The sequence below is a fragment of the Grus americana genome, chromosome 6, assembly GCF_028858705.1.
Source record: "Grus americana isolate bGruAme1 chromosome 6, bGruAme1.mat, whole genome shotgun sequence".
Taxonomy (NCBI): domain Eukaryota; kingdom Metazoa; phylum Chordata; class Aves; order Gruiformes; family Gruidae; genus Grus; species Grus americana.
The window spans coordinates 43,296,323-43,324,283 of NC_072857.1; the positions used below are offsets into that span (position 1 = coordinate 43,296,323).

Here is a 27,961-nt window from a genome sequence, read left to right on the forward strand (position 1 = left end):
GCAGAACCGCCATGCTCCACCGGTGCGTCCCAAATCAGATGAGTCCTTGTGTTAAGAAACCCCATCGGCCCCCTCCATCAATCTGTGCAGCCCCTTTCTGAACCCGCAGAGGCGTCCAGCGCTCACATCACACACAGACATGGAGTCCAGAGCCAAATTCACCATGTGAGACACGAAATGTCTTGTTCGGGTGCGTGTCCACCATCTGCTACTGCCATTGCTTCTTCCAGGTTTGCAGCGGAAGAAACGGCAGCCAGCCACAGGCAGCTCCAGGCTTCCATCACAGCCTGCCTCGCTGCCCTCCCCTAGCTGGAGAGCCTGGGGCTTTTGCTTTAGGAACAAAGCAAAAAGGCATCCCAGGCCTCTGAGCAACCTTGCTGCCCTTCTCTGAATCTTTGCTGGTCTGCTACATCTTTTTTGAGACAAGAGGACCAGGGCCACACATCGTATCAAATAGCAGCATGCACCAAGGATTTATTTATGGACCATAACAACGTTCTCCAGGTCATTCTCTTTTCCTCCTATTTCCCAATTTGCTTTTTTTGACCACTGTTGAGCTCCGAGCTAATATCTTCTACAATATAACCCAAATCTAAGCTTTCCCTCAGACTAGATTTTAACTAGAAGAGACCAGACCCGCAGAATGAAGCACAGTGTAAAAATTGAGTACACAAGGGATATCTTTCCTTTGCCACTACCAGCTGATTTTACAGGTACTCCGAATAATTCAGTGAATTCAGAATATCATCTCTCTGTCTCCTGCCCAAGCTGCCCTGTCTTTGTTAGAGCCCCGCAGTTCAGGCAGTCTTTCTCCCCACTGCAGCCAAGGCCCACGCTTATACATCTGCCCATGCTCCCATCCTTCTGCAGGCTGCTTTGAATGAAGACAGGGCAACTTGAAACCTGCCTTAGGAACTAGGAAGATGAGGAGAAGATAGCCATCCTCTTTGATAACAAAACTGAACACAAACCCTGAGAAAAAAGCCTGTCCAGGCGAGGCTGGGAGAGATGATCCTTATTACAGATGTTAGCCCCAACCACTAACAGCATCTGAGGCTTTCAAAGAAGCACTTGCCTTTCTCCGCAGCTTGCTTCTTCAGCTCTCCATCCCCTCCCAAATCTAAGGCATTGAGAACTGGGATATGGCAGGGCACAGTCAGCTCATGGCAGACACAGGAATGTAATAGTGGAGTGAAACATGTCTACTCCAGCTGCTGGACTAACATTTACCTCTCTAAGCTCCTGGTGTTAGAATGAAAAGATGACAGCAACCAAGAATCACCTCATCTTCTCCAGAGAAAATGAAGCAGAATGTTTTGTCATGAGCATAGATACCTTCAGAGCTGGACAAAAGGTAAAGAACTGCAAAAGCTGCCCCAAGTGCCCAGGCCACCCGGGAGAGAGGAAGGAACCACACAAGTATGTCAAATAGGGAGAGGACGGACAGAGAAAGTGGGGAGCCAGAAAGTACATCCCAGGCACAGAAGGCAGAGAGGGAGGCCAAGGAACCCGAGGGAAGTAGCCAGCTAAAGATGCACCGTCATAGTCACCTACTCATCCCAGTTAGGACAGAAGGAAAGGGAGCTCCACAACCCTCCAAGTCTTCCAGGGAGCCCCGCAAGAGCAGCCCTGGCTGGCTCTAACCCCTACACCACCACCTCAAACTGGTCCAGGAGCATCTGCTGCCCTGCACCGTGCTCTGAGGAGACCAGGCTTTCCAGGTCTCTTCTGCTTATCCAGCCAGCCACTATCCTCGCTTAAACAGTGACGGGTGGGGCAGGGGGAAGGTGTGACAGGTGGAGCTGCAATCTCTCAACCCCACATATCCTTCTGGGCCCGCTCCACATCTGACAGCTTCAGAGTTAGCAGAGAGCACTCCAGCTCACACAGCTTTGGTGCTCAGGCTCTGTCAAGACAAAAGTTGGGTCCCTCAGTTCAAGCACAAAGCCAAAATGTGAAAGCTCAAGTGGAGAAAGTAACAGAGGCAAATAGTAGTAGGAAGATCAAATGTTTTACCCATAAACATCTTACACAGATACCTTTGACCATGGAAGCACAGCCATGGAGCGAGATGCTGACTTTCTGGGAACTGCACCTCCAAAGGCAGAGGGATGCAGGGTCTAAGGAAGAGAGATAACAGAGCCAAAACCCAGCAGAGTATTTTCTGCCAGGTCCAAGCCCTGTAACCTCTCCCTTGTCTCACTCACACCCTGCAGGCCTCTCTAAGCCCACATTGAAGCCTTCCTCGCTGTCCCTAAAGCGTCACAGCACAAGGCCAGATCGTAACACAAAACACAGAGATACCAGCAATCTTAGATAATGTGAAGCGATCTTAGGTAACGTGAGGCACGCGTGCACACAGGGAGGACAAATATACCAGCTTTCTCAACTGCCACATAGCATCCTTGACAGAAAAAAATCTTCTTCAGCTGTGAAAAGCACAGGAGATAGAGTAAGCCTACCTACAGTCTGCCAACTTGACCTTCTCAGAGCTTGAAAAGCATGTGGGAGAGAAACACTTTTTTTGTCTTGCTACTAAATCTTAAAATAACAATGTGTAGGAGAATCCTACCCCCTATCCTGTGCACTGAGCTAAGGGGGGGTGGGAGGAAGGAGTCAAGTTGAATTTCCTGCTGAACAGGCCCTCAGCTGACCAGAGATCCCAGGAGACAAAGCATGTCTGCCTAGAATCTCTTTTCTAACTCCAGGGTATCTGCCATTGTATGCACAGCCTAGTTACAGTTCACTGAATTAACACAAAAAAATTGAATTGATTTCCATAATGAAAAAGCCTCCACATGGCTCCAGAGTGATACAAAAAGAAAAGGCACAGCAGCTTGGGAAGATTTTTAAAAAAAAAAAAAAAGATCAGATCACTTTTTGCCTCGTTGAATTGCAGTTTTGAGCCCCCAAATGAACAGCTATTTTTAGCTGATCGCTTTGAAAGTGCGAGGGAGCACAAAGCACCATGGTCAGCATCACTGTGTGCAGGAAGCCAGCATGCAGCCTGAAGAGAGGGTTAAACACAGTCAGGCACCACACATCTGCATCATCAGCACTGCACGGGGACCAGCAGCACAGGTCTATTTATAAACCAGACATGTACAGCTGTAGCCTGCAATGAAAGACTAGGATTGCAGGCTGTCAGCCTTCAACAACATGCTGTCTAATTTAATTAAAGAGATGGCTGCGTTCACGTGCACACACATATGCACACATGTCCTTTTCCCAGGAGAGTTACCAACAATGAGCTCGGTGTTCTGAAAACAATACATCTCACAAAGGTTTCTGTGCAGAGGACACACATCTCCAGCAAGCATGTCCTCAGACAACCTTCCCATTCCCCCACTCTGCAACCAGATGTGACCGATGGGCTACGGCAGCTACAGCTCACCACCGCTCGGGTAACCATTAGCCCTTGGGTGCTGTCCTGGTTTCAGATGGGATAGAGTTAATTTTCTCCCTAGTAGCTGGTAGGGCGCTGCAGTTTAGATTTAGTATGAAAATAACATCGATAACACACTGATGTTTAGCTGTTGCTAAGCAGTGTTTACAATTAAGTCAAGGACTTTTCAGCTTCCCAGGCCCTGCCAGCAAGGAGGCGTGAGCCTTCCCCAGGGGAGCACAAGGAGCTGGGGTGGCACAGCCAGGGCAGCTGACCCAGACTGGCCGAAGGGATATTCCATACCATACAGCGTCATGCTCCGTATATAACTGGGGGGAACTGGCCGGGAGGGGCCGTGGCTCAGGAACTACCTGGGCATCGGTCAGAGTTTGGTGAGCAATTGTGCTGTGCATCACTTGGTTTGTATATTCTTTTATCATTATTATTGTCTCCCTTTTCTGGCCATTAAACTGTTTTTATCTCAACCCACAAGTGATTCTCTCCCTCATCCCACTGAGGCAGGGGGAGCGAGGGAAGGCTGTGTGGTTACTTTGGCTGCCTGCGGGTTTAAACCAGGATGGGTGGTTACTGGGTTTGTTTGTAGCCCTGGACATGAGAACAAAGTCACTGTAGCAGTATTAATCTGCATGGAGAGAAGAAACTAATTTAGTTTGCAAAAAAGGTATTTGGGTGTCACACACATCTTCTGCACGAGGACAATTGCTGTGCCATCAGATTCCATTCCAAGGGGTGAAACCCAGTTTCAGATACAAAGCTCTGTCTGCTACTGAGCAGCTAGAGGGAGCGTTTCCTTGTTACAGGACTAGAAAACAAAAGCCTCTATCATCTCCTCCCTTTTCCCACTCTCACTCTTGACACTCCCTGGTAAGCTGGACTCTCCTGCCCAGGAATCCTTGAGCCAGGGACCTAACAACAGCAAAGGACAGGAGGAGAGAACTGGCTGCAACCAGGCTGCCGCGGGCAAAGCACTGTTGGGACACAGCAAGCAACTTGCTGACAAAACGCTGGGGTAGGAATGGCAGCTGCTGGTGGGGCAAAAGCACTGCAGAGGAAACCCAGAGATCAGGTCACAGCTGGGGCTCTGCGGTCCCCTCAGCCCCTGGGGACCAGGAGCCTCTGGCTGCATGAGGACATCGCACATGTGTGGAGACATCCTTCACGCCTCTGGCTGCACGAGGACATCACACATGTGTGGAGACATCCTTCACGCCTCTGGCTGCACGAGGACATCACACATGTGTGGAGACATCCTTCACGCCTCTGGCTGCACGAGGACATCGCACACGTGCAGGGACATCCTTCACGCCTCTGGCTGCACGAGGACATCACACACGTGCAGGGACATCCTTCACGCCTCTGGCTGCACGAGGACATCACACACGTGCAGGGACATCCTTCACGCCTCTGGCTGCACAAGGACATCACACACGTGCAGGGACATCCTTCACGCCTCTGGCTGCACGAGGACATCACACACGTGCAGGGACATCCTTCACGCCTCTGGCTGCACGAGGACATCGCACACGTGCAGGGACATCCTTCACGCCTCTGGCTGCACGAGGACATCGCACACGTGCAGGGACATCCTTCACGCCTCTGGCTGCACGAGGACATCGCACACGTGCAGGGACATCCTTCACGCCTCTGGCTGCACGAGGACATCGCACACGTGCAGGGACATCCTTCACGCCTCTGGCTGCACGAGGACATCGCACACGCGCGGGGACATCCTTCACGCCTCTGGCTGCACGAGGACATCGCACACGCGTGGGGACATTCCTCACGCCTCTGGCTGCACGAGGACATCGCACACGCGTGGGGACATTCCTCACGCCTCTGGCTGCACGAGGACATCGCACACGCGTGGGGACATTCCTCACGCCTCTGGCTGCACGAGGACATCGCACACGCGTGGGGACATTCCTCACGCCTCTGGCTGCACGAGGACATCGCACACACGTGGGGACATTCCTCACGCCTCTGGCTGCACGAGGACACCCCACACATCTGGGGACATCCCTCACGCCTCTGGCTGCACGAGGACATCCCACACACATGGGAACATCCCTCATGCCTCTGGCTGCACGAGGACATCCCACAGGCGTGGAGACATCCCACGGGTGGGGGCTCCAGCTGCCTGGCACAGCCCAGCAGCCCTCAGGTGGCCTGAAGCTGGTTCCCCACCTAGGGAGCGCTAAGCACGCACACGCCTTTCTGCCACCTCCAGCTCCAAACAGAAAGCACTCCTAAAAGGAACAGGAGAAGCTGTGTTTGGGTTCGAGTCTCCTAGGCTTGTTCTGACAACCACTGCAAAGTCCCCAGTGTCTTTGCTCACAACCTAAAGTGGCACTCATTCAAAACACAACAACAAACCTGTTCTGGAGGAGATGATGCTTCTGGAGTCCAAGTCAAGCTTCTTTACTAGAGTATCAGGGTCAATCTTCAGCCCGGAAAAGACACCAGGAGATGAGAAGTCCCAGTCCTTATGCACAAGAAACATTAAGCAGGAGTCAGTACAGTCACCACCAGGCAGCATTCATTTAAAACCCCTCAAGCCCAACACCATCCAGACAGGAGCAGGGTGCATTCTCCAGCAGCAGGTGCAGGTGCCCCTCCTGAGCAGGCAGGGGTAGGTAAGGCACCTCACTGGCTTGGCCCCCCCGGCTCTTCCACACACAAGGAAGTTTCTCAAAGTCATGTTTTGGATTGCTCTATTCCTAACAGATTTCTGCCTGAACTCAGCCTCACCTCACTCAAGTGTATTCAGGTATTATGCCTAGGAGAACTGTGAATGGTATCCTTCGGAAAAGCCAGATTTATTACAGGTATGTAAGTATGTAACAATACAGATAAGCAACAAATGAACAGATTGGGGTCCTAAATTGATGGACATTAAGAGATCTAGTAGCAACTTCAAAATCTTCAGCATGTAGTCGCTTCAAGCATGCACTACCTCCCTAAGTCCTAAGCTGCGCAGTAGCTTCTCTGGTTGGCTTAGAAGAGTTTATTATTTTGGCCAGCAGTATCTCCCAGTGCCAACACATAACTTTATAGTGGTATAAAACCAGCTGTATATGGCACAGCCTATTCCTCTCCTCCCAAGAAAGCCGTAAGTGCATAAAAACCATTTACTGTTCTGTGTCCTTGCTGTGAGGGGGCGGGGGAAGCACTCAGCTTTAACCTGAACTGTGGGTTAGTAACACAGCTGGTGAAACAGGATTATGAAGACAGACTGAGAGAGTTGGGGCTGTTCAGCCTGGAGAAGAGAAGGCTGTGGGGAGACCTTAGAGCCCCTTCCAGTCCCTGCAGGGGCTCCAGGAAAGCTGGAGAGGGGCTGGTGACAAGGGCAGGGAGTGACAGGCCAAGGGGAATGGCCTGAAGCTGCAGGAGGGGAGATGGAGATGGGATGTGAGGCAGAAATTCTTGCCTGTGAGGGTGGTGAGGCCCTGGCACAGGGTGCCCAGAGAAGCTGTGGCTGCCCCTGGCTCCCTGGCAGTGTTCAAGGCCAGGTTGGATGGGGCTTTGGGCAACCTGGGCTAGTGGAGGGTGTCCCTGCCCATGGCAGGGGTGGGACTGGGTGGGCTGTGAGGTCCCTTCTGACCCAAACCAGTCTGGGATTCTATGAAACCACACATGGTCTAAATCTCATAAATGACTGTGTGCAAACTAACAGCTCATCTCCACCTGCCCTAGACAGAAACTGAAGAGAACAACTGCAAAACGAGCCAGGCAACCTCTTATCCCTCTGCTCCCAACACTTGCAGGTAACGATCCCCACTACTGCATCCAAGTCACCCCTCAGAGGCACAGCACAGGCACTCATTCCCCCAGCAGCGGGGTCACCGCCGCCTCCCCACGCAGTCCCCCTCTCTGCAGGGTAAAGGCCTGGGGATGCTACGGCGGCTGCCACAGCGCTGCCGTAGCTATGGCGGGTGGCGGTTCCATCACCGTGGCTGCAGTCCTGAAGCTCCAGGCTCCCTTGTCTCGCCTCCCTTCCTGCTCTGAGGAGCCGTGGCCTCGTCGGCACCGTCCCTCGGGTGATAAGCGGCACAAGAGGAGAGCAGCTGCCGGGCAGGGTGCCACAGCAGCCTCAAGGCCGCAAGAAGAGCATCGAGGGCACAACGAGGCTTTTTTAAGCAGGAGAAGAGACCGGCCTTCAGGAGACAACTTCCCCCGACTCCTGCCCTGCCGGCTGCCACCAGCCCTCCACCGTGCCCAGGACCGGGGGTGTCCGTGCCCCCAGACACCCTGCGGTGCCACACACGGGTCCTGCGCCCGTGACGGCCACGCCTGGGACTCCACGGCGTCCCAAGAGCTCTACAGACCCGAGCGCTGCTGCCGCCACCGCCTCAGTCACCGCCCCGGCCCCTCACAAACCGCCCCCCCGCGCCGTGACCGCCGCCGCCCGCAGGAGGTGGAGCCCCGCCCGGCCCACGTGACGCCGCGCCGCTGCCCGCCCGCCCGCGCTACCTTGCCGGCTGTCGCGTTCCAGCCGCCGGGGCCGGGGCCGGGGCTGGGCTTGGGGCCGGGCTCGGGGAGCGGCGGCGGATCCCGGGCGGGCCAGGGCCGGGGGGCGGCGCGGTGGAGCCGCGGGCGCTTGGCCTTCCCTACCATGGCGGGCGGCGCGGCGTGGCGGAGCGGGGCGGGGCGGAAGGGGGCGGGCTGGCCTGTGCCGCGCCTCTCCCGCCCCGGGGCCGCCCCCGCCCGGGCGGGCCCTGCCGGCTGGTTCCGCCGGCGCTCGGGGCGGCTGCGGCAGCGGAGGGCGGCGGCCCCGGCGGGGTTGGGAAGCGTCCGTCCCCCCCCCGTACCCCCCGCAGCAACGGGCAGAGCCCAGGAAGCGCCTCCGCGGCAGCCGCAGCTGCCCCCCCCACCCCCGCCGTCCGCGGCTGTTAACTCTGAAGCGTAATGGTGGCTGTTAACTCTGAAGCATAATGGTGGCTGTTAACGCTGACGCATAACGGTGGCTGTTAACTCTGAAGTGTAATGGTGGTGTTACTGCTCAAACGGCAATAAGAACTTTCCAAACGGAAATGCAGTTTAGAAAGCCAACATTGGTTTATTCAGCACTGGGTGCATGGGGGATCTCTCCTAACATGCCCACCTAGCCTACAAACATACACATATTTATAGTCTCAAACCACACATAGTTACAATTACATCACATAGTTACATAGTTACTTCATTATGATTGGTGGAAAACTTTGCTTTTAAAGCTATAGACAAATTCAGAGAGCATGCCCAGGGAGGGGGGGTCATACCTTGGAGGTGGGCAGCTTTTAGAATGGAGGTGCGTTTGGGTATTATGATTAGATTATAATGAACAAAGTTCACTCAAAGGACATGATTTTGACAGAAAATGAAATATTACTTGGCTCATGTACCAACTACACAATTTATCAGCTCCATGGTACCACCAAGCTCTCAGGTTCTCATTCTTAAAATGTTTTTATTAGCTACCTGTTAGGTTGGGGCTGTACAGGGACCACAGCAGCAAGACTGGTTACTAACACCACAATCATTTGACCATTACCTTACTATTGCTAGTAATCTCATCACCTTGGTCCCATCACCCTGGTTACAAAGACTATACACAACCTATCCCATTGTCACCAAAATTCAGGACTAAAAGAAAACTCCTTAACACCAATTTAGCAATAAGACGTAGGCATTTCCTTTATTGCAGCACTGGGTGTCAGGAGGAGAGTTCCTCACATCAGGCACCCCTAACGCCGGTTCTCTTGTCATATTTACACACACGTGTTACAAAGATTACAAAGTGGTACACTCCCCGTTACAATGATTGGTTCATATTTCTTTGCCTAGTATGCAAACTAGAACGCATGCTCAGTTCCTTTCTCCACCTCTATCTTTTGCATAGGTGGGATAATTTGGGTGGGGGGCTCATGGGTCGGTGGTGGTGGGGACCCTGGCCCAAATTACCTTTCCCCTAGTTTCTCAATACTTCGGTGTTGGTAATTGTTCGCTGTATGCCTCAGGAAGATAAGGCTGCTGCTGGAGGCAATTAGTGTCCTCCCTTCCTGCAAAGTGTGTACATAAGGGCCTTGAAGTGTTTTGGAGCTCCTCCTTTTTCTCATGCTGTGTAGCAGGTGCTCATTCTAAGAATCGTTAGCCTTCTACCTAAAGTAATAATGAAGAGTTTCTTAACACATATAAGTAGGCCTTCATTACAGGCCTATCTTTTTTGCTACACCATCACCATGGTTAAAAAAAGTTAAACGCATCGGTTACAGCAGTGTCTTAAAGGCCAGCGTTCTGCCACCAGCCGCTTTGATGGGCAGCCCCGGGGTTAACGGCCTTCAGGCCAGCAGCAGGCAGGCGGCTTGCGGAGGGTGGCTCCTGGAAGCAGCCGGAGGGTTTTCATTTGGTGTGCTTGGGCTAAACCCAGAGACTCTGCAACGCAGTTAAAGCCTGGTGTAAGCCCCTGGGAGAGCTGAGGCCTCTCGGTAGCGCTAGCCAGAGACAGGGATGCCACGGTAGGACAGAAAACCAACCTCTGAAATTATTTCCATAGTTCTAACAGCAGAAAATACCTGAGGAGCCCCCATGGAGCCCAAGCATGTGTTTGACTGTGCAGTTGTGGGTCCAGGTGGAGACCCCCAACAAGAGCCATGGCCCTCGCCGCGCCTTCCCATGCACGTGAGGGGGTGAAATGCAAAGCTGCTTCTCCCACAGGTGAATAAAAAGCCCCAGTCTTGGGAACCACGGTGGTTTTGCTCTGAAAAGGCCCAACGGGTGCTCTGTGGTTAATGCATCCTCCATTTTCCAGCTGGCCTTTCTCTGCCCTCCCCATCCCCCCCAATCTGTGTTTCCCAGGTGTTGGGGAACAGCCCCAGGGACCCCCATCCCCACCCTCACTTCAGGACTACCCTGGGTAGCATTTTTACACTGGTTTTTTGAAACCTCAAAAATACAACAACAACAACAACAAAAGACACATGTTGTGTTCACCAGTAAGTGATTTCTTAAAGCAAGGCAAACCTCTTACCGCATACTTCTCCACACTGACTGAAGTTCCTTTTTCCTTTTCCCCAGGTCCCTTGTTCAGCCCAGGCTTGCAGATGGATGAGCACGAAGGTGCCAGAGGAGGAGAAGAGCGAGGCCGGGGGAAGCCCGGCTGCTCCTGGCAAGAAGCTCAGCATTGGTGAGTCCATCTCCTGGGCGGCAGTCGCTCCCACCCGGTTAACGAGTATGGATTGGCGTGGGCAAGCTGTACCACGGGAGTGCACGGCTGCGACGCTCCTCGTGGGTACCAAGGACATGGGGCAATGCGGGGAGAGCTCCCTGGGAGGGTGATGCTGCTCGGAAGATGCCACGTCCAGTTTAGGCACCTGCTTGTTCAGCCTGAGTATGGCGGTGGCTGGGACGTGCAAGGGCAGATTGAACTTTCATCGGAGATGACACCCAGAAACCTTCCATTACCCTGCTGTAGGCTGGGTGAGCAACGTTTAGGAGCAAAGCACTGCAATGAACAACTCTGGGGAGCAACCACTCCGAGGGTGCCCAGCAGGATGCACAGCTGGATGCCCTGCTCTCTGCCCAGCTGCTCACGAGCATCCTGCAAAAGCCACAACAGTCCCACTGTCGGGGGGGGTGTGTGTGAAGCACAATCCACTCTAGTAAAAATAAAATTAAAAGGGGGAACTAATAAAGATGGTTAAAATAAAATAGAAAAAAGAATATTTAATAGCTTAAAACGCTTACAATCAGGCTGGGGACCATCCCACGGTCACGCACTGCAACTGAGCGCATACATGTCTCTCAAGGATGCCCACCCCCTTCATGTGCAGCAGGCTTAGATAGCAGCAAGGAGAAATAAAAGACAGAAATAAAAATACATCCTCTAAAAAATGGAAGTTGTTCCCAAACCAGGAAGTATCAAAGATTAAAACCCAAAGCAGGTGAAACCTGCACCCGAGGAGCGTGGGTTTGGCCGGCTGTGGGGGGTGGCGAGCAGGAGAGGTTGGACATCAGCATCCTAATGCTGCCTGCTCCAGCCCTGGCTTGCTTCTGCTTCATCTTGTCCTGTGTGTGCTTGTGAAAGCACAGACACAATGTAAGAGTAGCTACTCATTGGCCAATACACGTAGTGAATAGCCAGGACTAACGAGCTACCAGGCTAAGCACTGGTGAGCTGGGGGGGAGGGGAGGACACACGTGTGAAGGGTCCCCTAGGAAGTGTTAGGGACGGTGCTTTGCTGTGGATGTCTACTCACAGCCAGAGAGTGTGAGGAACAGCTGGGAGGAACTAGGAGTACCCCCGCGAGCTCCAGCCTTGGGCCAGAAGGCCCCATGGCAGAGCCGCTCTGGTCCCGCTGCTCCAGCTCTCCCTCGTCAGCAGGAGCGGAGCGGTTCGACAAACCCAATGAAACAATTGAAGAGAGCAGCCCAATAAGGGCCTTACACAACACAAAAAGAAAAATTACGACAGCTCATCTTGCTCGAGCACACTTCCTTCCCCCAGATCTGTAACCAGCAACGCTGGCAGTAAGCCCCACCAGCTTTCCCAGCTTCCTCCACCCCGGCTCGCCTGCCGCAGGGCCGGGGGTGCTCTGCAGCATCCAGCCGCAGCCACCCGGCTTCCCACACAAGCAGGGGGTGGGCACCCCAGCTCCCAGCAGGCTCACCCGCAGGCTCCATCCCCACCGTACCTCACGCCAGCCAGGCGATCGCAGCTCTGACGCTCCCATCCCGCTGCAAGCATTGCTCCAGTGCTCCCTAACTACCCCAGCGCCTGGCTGAGATGAAACCTGCCCAGAGCTCTGTTGTCTTCTTTAATAAAAACACTAACCCGTGGAGCATTCACCAGGGCTCGGAATTCTGCTGCTAGCACTGCGATTCTCTTTGCTTGCTGCAAAAATAAACCCAGCTCCATGACTGTAGGTGAACTGCATCGGTGTCTTGTAATGCATCGCGGTTACTCAACATCAGCTTGCTGGAAGGGGAACCTACAAAGCAATTAACAAAAGCTTCACATTAATTATCTTTATAAAAAAATCTACCATCCTCTACATTTTCTAAACAACTTTTATTTTTTTTTAATTTACTGCCCTAAAGAGGTCAAAAAATAGTTGCCAGGAGGCAGTTCCTCTCTGCTCAGGGAAATTATGTTGCGGGTGCGCTGGCAGGAGGTGTTGCAGCCTGCACAACAAAATTTGAAGGCTGCTTAAGAAAAACCCCACACAGCCCTGAGCTGTGCCACTGCGAGAACTGCACTGGCATCCTCTGCCAAGCGAGGAGGCCTCGCTACCTCGGCAGTGAGCCGGACACAAAAATTTCAGAGCCCAACCCAGAGTCTGAGGGGAGGCAGCTCCCCATCTTCACGCTCCGGGGCTCCCAGAGGAACCACTTTCCGCCACTAACAGCTTTATCTGCATGCTGGGGGAAAGGGCTGGCCCCTGGTGGCACTGTGAAAGGTTAAAAGTGGGGCAAAAAGGGCGGGTTTTGGGTAGGGTCCCTTTCCTGGGTGCAGCAGAGGGCTGCGGCCCCCGCGGCATAGCCCAGGGAGCCCAGCCCCAGCCCCGCAGGGCAGGATGCTTCGCCAGGGCTTTGGGCAGCGTGAGTGGGGCTGGTCAAGTTTTGGGGGGGGGGGAAACACACCCTCCCACAGCCACCGCTCCGACTTCCTCCTTTCTACCCAAGCCGACTGTAAGACAGAAATAGGAAGGAAGGATTGGGGTGCGTCGCAAAGCTCCTGATGCCCAGCTGCTTTTCCCAGGCAAGCTCGAGAAGCTGAGACCATCCTCATCCAGCCCAAGCACGGGACGGAGGAGAGGCTTGATGCGAGGCAAGTACAGCATCTCCACTTTCTTTGCTTCTGTTCCTCCTTCTTGCGGGGGGAGGCAGCCAGGCGAAAAGGTGGTTTCATAGCTCTGGTGTTTCCCGTTAATTTGTTTTATAATTCCCGATCTAACCTCCCGCCGCTCGAGTCCTTCAGGGACTTTGGCCTGGTGTCCCTGCCGTGTGCGGCATGGTGTGGTGGTCAGTCTGCTTGCCTGGTCTGTAAGGTTTTTGCTTTTGGAGGTAGGATTAAACCTGGAACTGCCAGTGATTACTGGGGGGGAGAGTGTCAGACCCCACACAAGCCCTCCCTTGCTGCCCCATGGGCCTGGCAAGCAGAGCAGCGAGGGTGCAGCGTGCTCCCTCTGCACTCTCACACATGGCGCTGGGGACAGCGGCGCCAGCTGCCTGCCCAGCTGGCAGCACCAGGCAAGCGCCAGGGCCGGGGGCTGCGACGGCTCCTCTCCCGAGACCCCCCTCTTCCTCAGGGGATCCCGTACAAGCACCCACCACCGGCTGCAGGATGGGATGGCTCAGAGGGGAAGAGGGAACCGGCGTGGCGGCATGGTGCGAGGGCGGCAGGGATGGCTGCCGAGGGGGGGCTTGGCACGGTGCCACGGCCGGCACGCCGGCACAGGGACCTTCCTGGAGAGAAGAAGTGGGGGAGGGCATTGTGGGACCCTTTCTCATCTCCTCCATCTCTCTGTGTGCTGTGCACATCAAATACTCCGCTGACAACCGTTGAAAATGCCTGGTGGCGGCAGAGAAGGCAGCAGAGGCTGCGGGCAGGCTAACTGTGGGGAGAGCACGTCCTTCCCAAAATCTCCGTGGCTCTTGGACACAGACAAAATGTGGGGCACACCCCAGGTGTCAGGGAAAGCAGGCTGGCATCTATTTTCAATGCTTTTTCCAGCACCGTGACCGCAACTCCCAGCTCCCAGGCAGGTGAAAAGCAAATGTGTGAACACTCGCAGAGGCGTCGTGCCCTGCGGCCGTCATGGATGCCCGTACACAGCTACTGCAATGTGCGGGAGGGCTTTACACAGTGTATTTCACTATCACGGCTGTCACATCCTGCTTCACACGGTGGTTTTGCACTTCTGTCGTCATCCCGGTGTTGTTTTAATCACAAGCAATCTTGGCGTGCTGGAAAGCGCGGTGCAGGGTGGTTTATTTTCTCAGAGAAAGGCATACTTGAGTCACCGTAGGACTGGTGGTGATGGGGGTCCCTCCTTTGCTCCCACGAAGCGCGAGCTCTGCCAGCTCCAGGGGATGGGCTGTGCCCCTGGGCAGGTCCCTGCATCCTTGCTGAGCCCCAGGACTCCGTCCTGCATCTCTGCAAACCCTGCAGTGGTCACAGCGTCCCTGCTGGGATCAGCCAAGGGGTGATGCCCACTGGAGACCAGGCACAAGAAATGGCTTCTCTGCTCCTAAACATCCCAGGCTGCCCAGGGCAGCCCCTGCCCACCTAAACAGGGCTCTGACCCAGGGAGACCCTCTCAGGGCAGGGTGAGGGTCCTACGGGCACCCAGGGACCTCGGCATGCAGAGCCAAGGGACACCACGGGCCCTGCGCTTGGTGCACATGGGACAGTGCTCATCCCACGCACCCATCCCCTGCAGGCACTGGAGGCTGCTGGAGGGAAGTGTATGTCAAATATATTTGTATAATAGGACATGGGAAGATATATATATTCTTTTATATATATATAAAAAAGTACTTTCCTATATATTTATATATTTTGTATTTTTCTGTATTTTTATATATTCATATACCCAAAAATATATATAAAAATACATATACACACACACTGAGTGTGATACTCTGCACAGAGGGGTCTGAGCCAGCAGGAAGCCCTGAGTATGGCTGTCTGCCTTGATGGGAGCTACCCGCATCACACAACCAAGTGATGGAAGCAATGGCCACGAGCCAAGTGACGTCCACTCTCCCATCTTTGCTGTGCCCCACTCTGCTCATTTACCACCCATGCATGGGGTCTGGGGCTGCCCAGAGTGGGGCAGGGGGGAAAGGAGCAGCTGCTGGGCACAATACCCGGCATCTCTGTCACAGTGTGATGGTGATGCGGCACCTGGGATGCTTGGGAGCGTGGAGGAAGCACCCAGGGACACCAAGGCACAAGCACTGACACTAGTGGCACCTCACCGTTGCAGGTGGATGGTGCAAATGCCCCAGGAATCCTCCCAGGATACTGGGCACGAGAGCATGTCCTCCTGTTTTGCAAGAAAACAGATGTTTAGCAAAGCACTGAAGCGGAGTTGTGGCTAACAGACTGCAAGACCCGTCTCTGCTGTTGAACACTCGTCTTACAGCAGCGAGATAGCAGCTAGCATCAACACTTCCCCTTCAGCCCTATTTATAAATCCCAGCTCAGCCCTATTTATAAGTCCCAGCTCGCTCCTCAGTGCTGCACAGCAGCCGGCCCCGTCCCACCGACACCCCCAGCACACCCAGCGCCCTCAGAGGCTGGCGTGCCCTGCTCTGCTCCCTGCCTGCAGGACAGCACCCAGCCCTTTGCTCGAGCACCTTCCCCAAGGCCGCGTTCACATTTTCTGGCTCATAGACCCCTCAGGAGCATCTTGCCCTGCCTGAGCCATGCCACGTATATAACACATGGCAAGCGAGAGATGCTCCATAGGTGGAACACCCTGCTGGCTTCTGCAAAGGGCTCCTGGTGAAGCAGGGCCCTGGTCCTGAGCCACGTGGTGAGAAGATCAGAGCTCAGGGCCAAGGAGGACCCTGGTCCTGGGGTGCAGCCTTCTCCCCCCGATTCCACCACGCAGCCCTGGCCAGGGAGCAGAGCCTGGTGGCAACATGCCCTGCCCCGAGCCAGGGTACTCAGTCTCGGCACCGTGCTCCCCATCCTGGCATGAAGGTGGTTGTAAAGCTCTGCGGTTCTGCTCCTTCACACCAGGGCATGAGGATAGCATGTGTGCATCCCTCTGCTTGCCTTTATTTATGAAAAAGAGGGGAAAAACCCAACATCCCAGGCAGAGCATGCCCAGGAGAAGAGCACCCAGGACCAGCGGTGACAGTGACAAGTCCAGGACTGAGCCAAAGGGATTGTCAAGGGAGCTGGAGAAAACACTGCTGAGGCCTGCACCTGGGCCCTGCTAATGCAGAGCGCCAGACCAAAAGCCTGCTTTCCCCTCCCCTGAACGCTGTAAGGAGGCAGATAAAAGCAGAAGCCCCATTTTTTCTCTTTGAAAGTCACCTTACGTCACGTATACACTCATCTACCCACACAGCAGTGAATAATTCCTCTCCACAGCAGAAGAAAGAAGTGGTGAGCTTTCTGCTGCTGCTCTCCCCTAGTAGCAGGGTGCATTTTATGTGCTTGCGACAGGGTAAAGAAACAACTTTGGGGATTAGAGAGGCATCCAAATCCAGCCTACAAAATGAACCCTGCATTACAAAATTCAGTAGCAGTCAGAGCTGGGCGAGGGGTTGAAGTTCCCACTTTATTTCTGGGGTTTGGGAGCTTTTTTTAATTGGAAACTTGCTCTGTTTTATGAGATGAGCCTGTTAGCAGGACCCTCAAAACCTCCAGCAAGGATGAGGAGCTCCCAAAGCCTCAATCCGCCCCATCGCTGCCCCATGCCTTGGCATGGCGACAGGATGTAAACACTTGGAAACATTGGGCAGGTGGGATTGCAGGAGCTCATAGAGCCCCTGGGTTCGGTCCCCACAGCCAGTGCGGGAAGTTGGAGCCTGTGGAAGAGCTGGAGCCTAATTAGGCACATTTGGGGTGTCGATCAGCTGAGTGCTACAGGAAATGAGGGTGGGAGCGGCTCTTCCCTCCTGCCAGCAGCGGCAGCTCTTCCTGGGCAAGAGCCTGTTTCCCTGACCCCATTTTTTGGGAGGGTTTGCAGAAATAGGAGCTCACGCTGTTTTCAGCATCCCCTAGTAATTAACTAGATGCATGTGGAAAAGCAGGTGCAAGCAGGGATCAATAACAAATGGAGTGTGAATACAGCTGAGAGTACGGCAAACGTGGTCATGAAGGAACCAGCCGTGCCTCGGAGTGCGACATTGCTCTTGGAGGACCTCTCAGGTGGGGCTGGGACCAGTCACTGGGCACATCCTGGCGCAGGGTGCCACAGCCCAAGTGAGTCATCAAAGTCATTTCCCAGCCAGGTGCACCCAGGAGGGTCCAACACGCATCTGGTGTCCACCCCGCCTTGTAGAGCTTTCACTGTTAAGACCTTTTTCTTTTTTTTATACTTTTAAGAGTTTGTAGCTGTTGTCCGCAAGGTCACGCAGTGCTGGCGGAATTTGAAGGTGACAAAAATGTGTTGGGCCAGCTAAGCACGGCAACCGCAGATGGTGCAGGCTGGGACGTTGCAGCTGTGATGATAAGCAATGCCGGTAAAAACTTACCAAGGTGGACTGTGGTGCTGGAGAGGGACTTGTGGAGGACGTCTTTGTGAAGGGCTCTGTCCACCCACCACAGGAAGGTTTTGGGCCAGAGATGGCAGAGTGAGCTCCTGGGCCACGTCACTGTAAGGGCACAACCAGGTGACCAGAGAGGCGCCTGTCATTGCCTGCACAGCCGTGTGGTGGTGATGCTCCCGCAGCTCTGCTGGGAGGCTGGCTCAGGGCAGGCTGAGAACCCTCACATCCAGATGGCCCTTGCCATAAGCAGTGGTGGCAACCAGCCTCAGCAGTCCTGCCACATCTCTGAGTCCATACTACAGCTGGGCACCAAACCTCACTGTGCAAATGTCACTGAAACGACACCCATGAACCTACCTAGACCTTCCTTCTGCCCTCGGGAGGAGACCGGACCTTCTTTCAAGGCTGACCAGTGTCATCCTTTGCTTGATGGGTATCTTACAGACGCTGACAAGGGAAGAAAGGACATACTCAAGTCTCAGAAGGGGATCTGAGCAGCCCTACGCACTAACCTGGCCCTGGTGCCTTTGAAGGTTTCCCTTGTTTTCTCATTTCCATTTCACCCTGAGCTGTTAATTCAACCAGTTCCTGGGGAGGGTGATGGCACTTTGTGGAGTTGGCAGGAGACAGGCAGTGGTGGTTTTCTTGCTCAGGGCAGCACCAGAGCTATTTCAAAACCAATGACCTGTTTTTCAGATTCTGGGTCTAATATTGCTAAAAAGGGCAATGTTTGTTGTTCCTTCATGCTTATTCCTTTTTCCTCTTTTAACAAATTCCTCTTTTTTCACTTCACCGTGTGCGTCCATGTTGCAAGGCCACTACTCAGTTGGGTTTTACTCCAGGGCTGTGCTGGGGGGGAGGCGTTATGAGAAATGACAGCATTAATGAACATGATCTCATTGACACCAGAGGAAGAACACTGAAAAATCAGTCCCTGAGAGTGATTTAGTCAACTTTATGGACAGCATAAATTTCTGGGATCGGGAGAAGTGAATAGTGTGAGCAGCTAGAACAAGCACTGCAAGAACGTGCTTCTGAAGGGCAGGGTCTGCATCATGCTCTGAAACGCTGGCGTAACTGAGATTAGCAACTGCCTGTGGGGGTTGGATGATGTGCTGGGAGTCCTCCCCTGCACACCAGTAAGAAATGCGCAGCCACCTCTGCAGCCCCGGGGTCAGAGCCCCCACGCACGGCATCATGTCCTGGCCCCCCCTCCCCATGCCGGTCTGACTCCAACACCCCGTCCTTCTTCCTCACCCTGCACATTGTGCAAGAACCAGCCTGATGGTTGTTGCCACACCGGCAAGGCTGGACCTCACCATGCAGTGCGAGCCAGCCTCTCCACTTCGCTCAGAGATGGGACTGCAGCTCTCCTAAGATGTCGGTCACTCATGCTGTGATGTTGCAAACCCTTGCTTGTTGGAAACTCAGCAGAAAAACTTGTATTAATCCATGATGTGGTTCAGCCCCAGCTGAGCACCACGTGCTGCTCACTCACCCCCCGCTCCCAGTGGGATGGGGAGGAGAATGGGGAGACAAAGGCAAAACCTCGTGGGTTGGGATAAGGACAGTTTACTGGGACAGCAAAGGGAGAGGGAAACAACAGCAACAGTACCAATAACGGAATATTCACAATGGGTGATAACAGAAAGCAATTCACTGATCTGACAACAGACCAACTGGATGCTCAGCCCACACTCAGAACCTCCCGGAGCCGCACTGACCCGCCCCTGCCCGACTGGCCCCCTTTTATGGTGAGCATGATGTCACATGGTATGGAATAGCCCCCGGCCAGCTTGGGTCACCTGTCCTGGCTCTTTGGGAAATTAACTCTGTCCTTGCCAGAACCAGGACAATTCACTACATGAAATACTTCATTTTCTTGATGAATCAGTTAAATGTAAAGCAAGTAGAAATAGACTTGTTTCCCACGTATCTAGCACGCCTTGCTACTTAATTATTAGAAATATATGGTCATTTTCATAGAATCATAGAATCATAGAATCACAGAATGGTTTGGATTGGAAGGGACCTCACAGCCCATCCAGTCCAACCCCCTGCCATGGGCAGGGACACCCTCCACTAGCCCAGGTTGCCCAAAGCCCCATCCAACCTGGCCTTGAACACTGCCAGGGAGCCAGGGGCAGCCACAGCTTCTCTGGGCAACCTGGGCCAGGGCCTCAGCACCCTCACAGGGAAGGATTTCTGCCTCACATCCCATCTCCATCTCCCCTCCTGCAGCTTCAGGCCATTCCCCTTGGCCTGTCACTCCCTGCCCTTGTCACCAGCCCCTCTCCAGCTTTCCTGGAGCCCCTGCAGGGACTGGAAGGGGCTCTAAGGTCTCCCCGCAGCCTTCTCTTCTCCAGGCTGAACCACCCCAACTCTCTCAGCCTGAGGTCTCCAGAGCAGAGGTGCTCCAGCCCTCCCATCATCTCCGTGGCCTCCTCTGAACTCGCTCCAACAGCTCCATGTCCTTCTTGTGCTGGGGACCCCAGAGTTAGACGCAGCACTGCAGGGGGGTCTCACCAGAGTGGAGCAGAGGAGCAGAATGCCCTCCCTCGACCTGCTGGTCATGCTGCTGGGGATGCAAGCTCGCATTGCCAGCTCATGTTGAGCTTTTCATCAATGAACACTCCCAAGTCCTTCTCCTCAGGACTGTTTTTAATCCATTCTCCACCCAGGTTTTGTTAATTTTGATTCCAATTTCCATACAAATATAGCTCAACGCAGAAGCTGAAAAAACTCACATCTAGTAAAACCTAAATGGAGTGCTTGAGATTTTCCAGTGTTACATAGATGTAATCATAGGTCTAAGAGTCAGGATAAATACTATGTCAAGCTTTGCAGCAGTTCAGCTGAATGCATAGCAGTACAGTGCAAGTTCCCGCTCTGCTGACTTCCACATTTAGTCCAAAAGCTATTGGAAGCCAATGTATTTCTGTAAGAGCACACCAACACCCATCCTGAGTCAGCCCCCACACCCGGGGTGGCTGCCCTGGCCCCAACTCCTGGGGCTGTGGCAGGGTGACGCTCTCAGGCTCTGCCCGCAGTGGGATGGCTGCAGGAAGGGAACATCCCCCTGGGGCCACCATCCTCTTCAGCCACTTTCTGTGGGGTTCCAGGGCTGCCTTCCCTGCTCCAGGCGGTCACAGGGATGCTTTTTGTCTTGCAGAAAATGTCGTGTGACTGCTGCTTCCGGCTGCCAGCGGTCACCTGGGTGCTGCTGCTGGTGACGACAGGTGAGCCCTTCCTCGCTGCCTTCCCCCGGCACCTCACGTGGGCAGTGAAATGGGGAGGGGGGGGCCCAAATGCTGCCCATCAGCTGGGGGAACATGGTGCTGAGAGGCATGCAAGGGCCAGATTCTGCATTGCTGGGATCTGGAGTTACCTCGAGCCAGCCCAGCTGAGGGACAGTGAGGCAGGTGAGGACCCTGCCAGGGCACCCAGCATGGGTTTATAGGCAGGGCGGGCTCAGGACAGCATGGGTGCCCGGTGCTGGGTGTCAGAGCACCCCACGGCTGCCGACACTGCAGACTGGCCTTCCCCGAGTCCCCTCCCATGCCAACTCAGTCTTCTCTCCATTTCAGCCTTTGCCATGGAGTGCCCCAAGATCAAGGTGGGGACATGCAAGGACTGCATCCAGTCCGGTCCTGGCTGTGCCTGGTGCAAGAAGCCGGTAGGTCCACGTAGGCTCCCGTGCTGTCAGCCCCCAGCAGTCAGTCAGCTAACAGGCAACGGGATGGTCACCCTGCCCGCCTGGCTCTGCCTGCAGTGGACGGGGGAGACTGTGTCGTGGGAGTGTTTCACGTCCTACCTGGTGGACGGGAGCAGGAGGGAGCTGAAGGCAGGACCCTTCAACCTTCCTTTCTCCATCAATACCCTGGAGACCTGGTTTGGGAGCTGGGTCATCTTGTAACGAGCCCGTTCACCTCCTGCTCCTCTGATTCTTTCCTGCTGATGTTGCAACACACAGAGTTTCACCAAAGCTGGCGAGCCAGACTCTATCCGCTGCGACACCATCGAGCAGCTGCAGCAGAAGGGATGCCCGCGCAATGAGATTGAGTTTCCAGTCAATGTCATTACAAGGACACAGGACAGTCCCTTAAGCAACGACATACAGCTGACTCCCCAGGAGGTGCACCTGAAACTGAGGATAGGTACGGTCAGCCCGGTGTCCCCAACGCCCTTCCGCCCGCCCCCAGGCTCACCGGGGACGTGGCGGCACTTCACAGCCCGCACTTCCTCCCTTTGCCAAAAGAGAGGAGGATCCCAGCGGGGGGTGGGCAATGGGGCGAGATGTGAGCCACAGCACGGCAGCTGATCCCAGCGTTCCCATCCCGCAGGCCAGCCTGCTGTATTCGAGGTGAAGTTTCGCCGTGCCATGGGGTACCCCATTGATCTCTACTACCTCATGGACCTCTCCTACTCCATGCTGGATGACCTGGAGAAGGTGAAGAAGCTGGGAGGGGAGCTGCTGAGGGCGCTGGAGAGCACCACCCCTTCCCGTCGCATAGGTGAGCCTGTCTCCAGCACGGGACCCCTCTTTGCTGCTGGGAAGAGCTGCGGAGCTGGAGCAAGATACTGGCAGCGGGCAGCGTGACCTGTCCTCTGCCAGGCTGGAGAGTGTGCTGGGGCAAGGGACGTGGACACGTACACAGGGGCCAGCAGATTATCCATGCCCTGTGCCGCAGGGATGTCTGCCGGTCCCTGCCTGCCCCTGACACTGCGGTCCTGGATGCCCTAGGCTTTGGCTCCTTCGTGGACAAGACGGTGCTGCCCTTTGTGAACACGCACCCCGAGAAGCTGCAGAACCCCTGCCCCAACAAGGACAAGCAATGCCAGCCTCCCTTCGCCTTCAAGCACATCCTCTCGCTGACTGACAATGCCAAGAAGTTCGAGAGTGAAGTGGGGAAGCAGTTTATCTCAGGGAACCTGGATGCCCCGGAGGGGGGGCTGGATGCCATGATGCAGGCAGCTGTCTGTGGGGTGAGTCTCTGCATCTGCCCTGCTGTTGGCAACTGTGGGCAGGCATGAGGGCTGCGACCCACGCTCATGCGCCGTCCCTCAGGAGGTGGCTCTGCCCCTCTCCAGGTGGGCTCTGGAAGTCCTGATTCGGCAATAGGACAGGTTACTCCAGGGGGGTACAAGACAGCATCTTACCCCAGCCTCCTGACCCCAATCTCCTGTAACTCACCCCCTCCATGTCCCCTGCCCCACACCGTTGCCGACACGAGACTTGCTGTGCTTTGGCGAGGGCCATACCATGCCCCGCTCAGGGACAGGTCTCCATGCCGCTTGCAGGACTTGATCGGCTGGCGCAATGTGACCCGCTTGCTGGTGTATGCCACTGATGATGGCTTCCACTTCGCTGGTGATGGCAAGCTCGGGGCCATCCTGACCCCCAATGATGGCAAGTGCCACTTGGAGGACAACATGTACAAAAGGAGTAACGAGTTCGTAAGTACCCAGAGGCTGCTCAGCAGCTCTGCACCCTCAGCCTCGCTCCCCCAGGCAAGAACAAAAGGTCATATAAAAAGCCTGTTGTGAGATCGCAAGGTCACCATAATCACCATAATTTGAGCCGCAAATCCCAAACTGTCCGACCTGCTGCTGGTGGGGGAGATCATGCTGAGCACAGCATCCCTCTCCCCACCCAGGACTACCCGTCTGTTGGCCAGCTGGTCCAGAAACTTGCCGAAAACAACATTCAGCCTATTTTTGCTGTGACCAGTAAGATGGTGGATGTTTACAAGGTAAGGAGACTTCAGATGGTTCAGGTGGCCCCTGTCCCTCCCCAGGAGGACAGCAACAGCTGTGCGTGTCCTCCTGCTGCTGCGCCCTGCTCCACCATCACGCAGGGGGACCGCTTACCTCTGCTCTCCATTGGCAGAAACTCAGTGAGATGATCCCAAAGTCAGCAGTGGGAGAGCTGAATGAGGACTCCAGCAACATCATTGAACTCATCCAGGTGGCCTACAATGTAAGTGCTGGAGGAGGCTGTGTTTCGCCTGTCTCACAGGGCTCGGAGCAGGGAAAGGTTCCCATTGTGTGTCCTCACCGTCAGAGAGCAGCTGGGACCAGGGCTCTGAGGACAGGACATGATGAGTCCCTCTGCCCACAGCAAGCAAGAGGTTCCAGCCTCTCCAATGCTATCACCTGCCTTTCCAGAACCACCCCAGGCAGCTGAAAGCCCAGCCTGCAGGGGTCCCTGTCCCTGTCCCCTGGGCTGGGGGGAAGCCCTGACCTGCAACCCCACACCCCCTTGCTTTGGTCTCCTCTTGGACTGATCGCACTTTCTCCACCATTTCCCCACAGAACCTCTCCTCGCGGATCATCCTGGACCACTCTGCCCTGCCGGACGTCCTGGATGTCAAATACGACTCCATATGTGGTAACGGCAAGGTCGTCTTGGATGAAGCAAGAGGGCAGTGTGACAACGTCAAGATCAACGATGAGGTATGTTCCCCCATACTGGGAACGCCCCACAGCTTGCAAGGTTCTTGATGCCCGTCCCGTTTAATGGCAGGAACCCAGCCGCTCCAGGCTCTCTGTGTACATGAATTTAATGCCAAGAGTGTCCAAAATTATGCGTGATGGGGGAATCCTCCGTTGCACTGGATGTGCGCGTGCTCAGCTTGGCACTGATACCACCCTCCAATTGCTGAAGCTACCTGACAGCCTCTGGCCCTTCCCTTTCTCACTCTGCACTTTCTAGGTCATCTTCAAAGTGAAGATCACAGCCAAGGAATGCATCAAAAGCCAGTCCTTCACCATCCGGCCACTGGGCTTCACAGACACCCTCACCATCCACCTGGACAGCAACTGCAACTGCAACTGCAATGAGCAACCCAACCCAACCGCCTGCAGTGGGAAAGGCAGCATCGTCTGTGGGATCTGCAGGTACGTGCTGTCCCCATAAAACAATATTTCAAATGCTGCCAGAGCTGAGGAGCTGCTGGGAGAGGGCCGTTGGGCCAAGCCAAGGGCAGCTGCGTGGTGTGCTTGGTTCCTCCAAGCACCTTTGTGCCTGGAGAACGTGGGGCCAGTTGAGGGCTCAGCAGAGGGATGTCTACATGGTGATCAGTCATGGCTCTGCAGCTTTGCACCAATTTTCTTACTCAGAGAGGTGGTTTATATTCATGGAGGCAGGGGACAGAGTGAGCTCTCTTTTCTGTTGGTGGGGGTCTCTGCTGCTTCCCTAAGGGCATCCATCCACTCACCCACCCATCCATCCAACCATCCACCAACCCACCCACTGAGCAGACACAGATTTCTGTAGAAATCTCTCAACATCCCACTTCAAGGCTGTCATTCATGCAGATCTTTACGTGCAATTATTGCTTCATGGCCCCTCAGTGACAGGGAGAGGAAAAGACTGGGTTTCCTTGGGAAACACTCAGATCTCCTTGGCAAGGGTTTGGAAATCATAAATATAACAATAATTTCCGGGCAACCGTCTGGTGTTGTAAATATGACCAGCGGGGAGAGCTGCATTTCTGAGGTTTCTGCCTGATCAGCCACCCTGCTCCAGCACGAAGTGAGCACCAGCGTGCTGTGGTTGGGTTTTGGCGAGGCTGTCCCAGATTCGCTCCACTTTGGCCGAGGTCTGGGCCCCACACATGCCCCACAGCGTTTCTTGTGGCTGCTGACCCAGGCCCGCTCCTCTCCTTTGATGGCAGCTGCAATTCGGGCTACACGGGGAAGAACTGTGAGTGTGACACCAAAGGCAAGACCAGCAAGGAGCTGGAAGGCAGCTGCCGGAAGGACAACAGCTCGGTCATCTGCTCAGGGCTGGGGGACTGTGTGTGCGGGCAGTGCATCTGCCACACCAGCGACGTGCCCAACAAGCAGATCTACGGCACCTTCTGCGAGTGCGACAACATGAACTGCGAGTTTCACAACGGTTCCCCCTGTGGCGGCAAAGGTGATGCACCTGCGTGACGGGTTCTCCACCCGCACGCTGTTTAGAGAGATTAAATCCCCAGGGTGATGCTGCCTTTCCCTACCAAAACCCAAGTGGCTGGGTTTGGGGGTCCTGGGTCCCACCGCAGCGGCCTGCAGGACCTCCTTGACCATCCCATGGAGGGTGGCAAGGAGAGTGCAGCGTGGGGGATGCTCTCCATGCACGGGCAGAGGGAGGGTGACCTGGCTCTCTGTAGGATCCTGGTCTGAAAGGCCTTTCCCCGCAGAGCGTGGGAAATGTGACTGCGGGGAGTGCAAGTGCACACCCGAGTACCAGGGCAGCGCCTGCCAGTGCAAGAAGTCGACAGATGGCTGCTTGAACGTCCGCGGCAATGAGTGCAGCCACCGCGGGACCTGCCACTGCAACCGCTGCCAGTGCCGGGGGGGATATCAGCCCCCCTTATGCCAGGAGTGCCCTGGCTGCCCCTCGCCCTGTGGCAGATATGTGTGAGTGATGCGCGGGGATGGCGCGGGGAGCGGTGGGGATTGCCCCCACCTCCCAGGAAGGTGCAGGCAAGCCCTGCCTGTGCTCATGGCCAAAGCCAGGTGAGAGGGCTCTGCCCCTGCAGACATGAGCTGTGGCCACCTGTTTTGCAGCTCCTGTGTGGAATGCAAGGCCTTCCAGAGCGGCCCCTTCCAGAAGAACTGCTCTCAGGCCTGCCCCAACATCCAGGTGGCCAAGGAGTTGACGGGGGTGAGCAAGCAGTGCAGGGAGAAGGACTCCCAGAACTGCTGGATCTCCTTCCGCATGGTCCAGGAGGATGGCGAGGAGGTGTACAGCATCACCTTTGATCCTGAAAAAGGTACCCCAGCCCTGCTCCTCCTGCCCCTCTGCGGGGAGGCTGCAGGGGGTGGTGGCCTCACTGCCCCGCCGGACACTGTCTGTCTGCCCCACAGAGTGCCCAAAGCCTCCCAATGTCGCGCTGATCGTGGGTGGCACCGTTGCTGGCGTGGCCCTCATTGGCCTGGTGCTCCTGCTGATGTGGCGGCTCTTGACGGAGCTGTTTGACCGTCGGGAATACCGCCGCTTCGAGAAGGAGAAGTCCAAGGCCAAGTGGAATGACGTAAGAGAGTCTGTCCGCATCAGGGGGGTGTGCTGGGACATTGATGTACCTGTGGTGGGGACATCTGGAGAGGTTATCCTCTCCAGAGGCAGCCATGGCAGACCTCAGCCCTCCCCACCAGCTGGGTTTGCAGCCGGAATTTGCAGGGCGCTAAAGCAGCTGGTGGGCTCTTCTGCCAACACTGTCTGCACCATCGACATTGGGAGGGGTGGGGTGGGTAATGCTCCGCTGAAAATGGGATACAGCACAACAACGCGGGCCTCTCACCTCTCTCCCTCTAGGCTGATAACCCCCTCTTCAAGAGTGCCACCACCACAGTCGTGAACCCCAGGTTCAATGAACAGTGAAGCGGAGTAACGCCCAGCAGCGCTGGGACCCACCGTTCAATAAAGAAATGCCAAGATGAGGAAATCTCAAACTAAGGCTCCCACCTCCTCTTCTTTATCCTGTTGGTTTGTTCCCTTCTTCCGAGAGGCCACCAGCATGTCAGGCTGCACCATGCCTGTCTCCTGGCGCAGCGCTCGACAATTGGGTCAGTGGAGCTGGGAGAGGGGAACAGACGGCTTTACCATGGATGGGACAGCAGAGCAGGTCTCACCAGCGAGCACATGCACCGGCTCCTGTACCGGTTTCTGACTGCCTTAGCTCTTGATGCTTACTTTGCCTTCTGGCAGGAGTCTTGGACACCAAGCCCCCAAACCAGCTGAGTGCACGGAGTGCTTTCCAGCTTTGGTTTGGAGCTGGGATTTCAAAACTGCCCTTTCCCTTCTGCTCTAGCAGGATCTGCTCACAGGCTGCTCCATGCCTTCCCCTGCTACGCTTGTCTCCACCACTATGTTTGCACTAGTTTCTAAAGCACTCGCTGCTGAGTTGGACGTGGAAGGTCCTCCAGGCTGGCAGTCTGCTCTGGACATTGCAGTGAGGTGATGGGCCCTAAGGGCTAGTGAGCACCTGTATCTGGAGACAAAGAGCAGCTGGGGAACATGCACTGAATTGTTTTTCCAAATCATCAGCTGCTTCCCAGTGTTGCTCCCCTCTCACATCTACCTCAGGCAAGGTTCTACTTGGGCTCCTGCAAGCTTGGCTTACCTCTGCCAGGCCTTGAGCTCTCTGCATGAGGAGGCGGCAAGGGAGCAGCTGTTTGAACTATGAAACATCAGCACCGAGCACATGAAACATTGCCTGCAGCTCAGAGCTCGGCCACAGCTTCTCCCACTACCCCCAGGGTGAGATCCTTCCCCTGCTCTGCGAGCGCATCAGACATGCCAAGGGCCAGGCGTGCAAAAGCCCTGGCAGTACCTGGAGCATCTCCAGCTCA

At 55.1% G+C, this 27,961-nt stretch overlaps 2 protein-coding genes across 5 annotated transcripts in view; one reads left to right on the forward strand and one right to left on the reverse strand.

The window, feature by feature from the left end:
• The window catches only part of SLX9 (SLX9 ribosome biogenesis factor), a 60,642-nt gene extending 52,582 nt beyond the window's left edge, over positions 1-8,060 (reverse strand). For 2 of the 3 annotated variants that reach the window (XM_054830461.1, XM_054830460.1), the window contains exons 1-2: positions 7,877-8,059; positions 5,780-5,888 (exon numbers count right to left, since the gene is read on the reverse strand). In XM_054830461.1, the coding sequence (XP_054686436.1) occupies positions 5,780-5,888; positions 7,877-8,020 (253 nt within the window). In that variant the 5' untranslated portion in view covers positions 8,021-8,059. Of the gene's footprint in view, positions 1-5,779; positions 5,889-7,876 lie in introns of all 3 variants that reach the window. The other variant, XM_054830463.1, reaches the window with a different exon arrangement.
• A 4,945-nt stretch (positions 8,061-13,005) lies between these two features.
• Positions 13,006-27,061, forward strand: ITGB2 (integrin subunit beta 2). 2 transcript variants are annotated; one of them, XM_054829906.1, is made up of 17 exons: positions 13,006-13,211; positions 19,292-19,371; positions 20,790-20,856; positions 21,205-21,293; positions 21,591-21,774; positions 21,961-22,131; positions 22,362-22,603; positions 22,919-23,074; positions 23,275-23,370; positions 23,508-23,597; positions 23,933-24,073; positions 24,333-24,517; positions 25,297-25,541; positions 25,807-26,026; positions 26,177-26,382; positions 26,477-26,643; positions 26,925-27,061. In XM_054829906.1, exons 1-17 carry the CDS (start codon positions 13,205-13,207, stop codon positions 26,988-26,990), a joined length of 2,412 nt encoding a protein of 803 aa, XP_054685881.1. In that variant the 5' UTR covers positions 13,006-13,204; the 3' UTR covers positions 26,991-27,061. The 2 variants fall into 2 exon arrangements, with proteins under 2 accessions (XP_054685881.1, XP_054685882.1); XM_054829907.1 differs by lacking the exon at positions 19,292-19,371.
• The last annotated feature ends 900 nt before the right edge of the window (positions 27,062-27,961 follow it).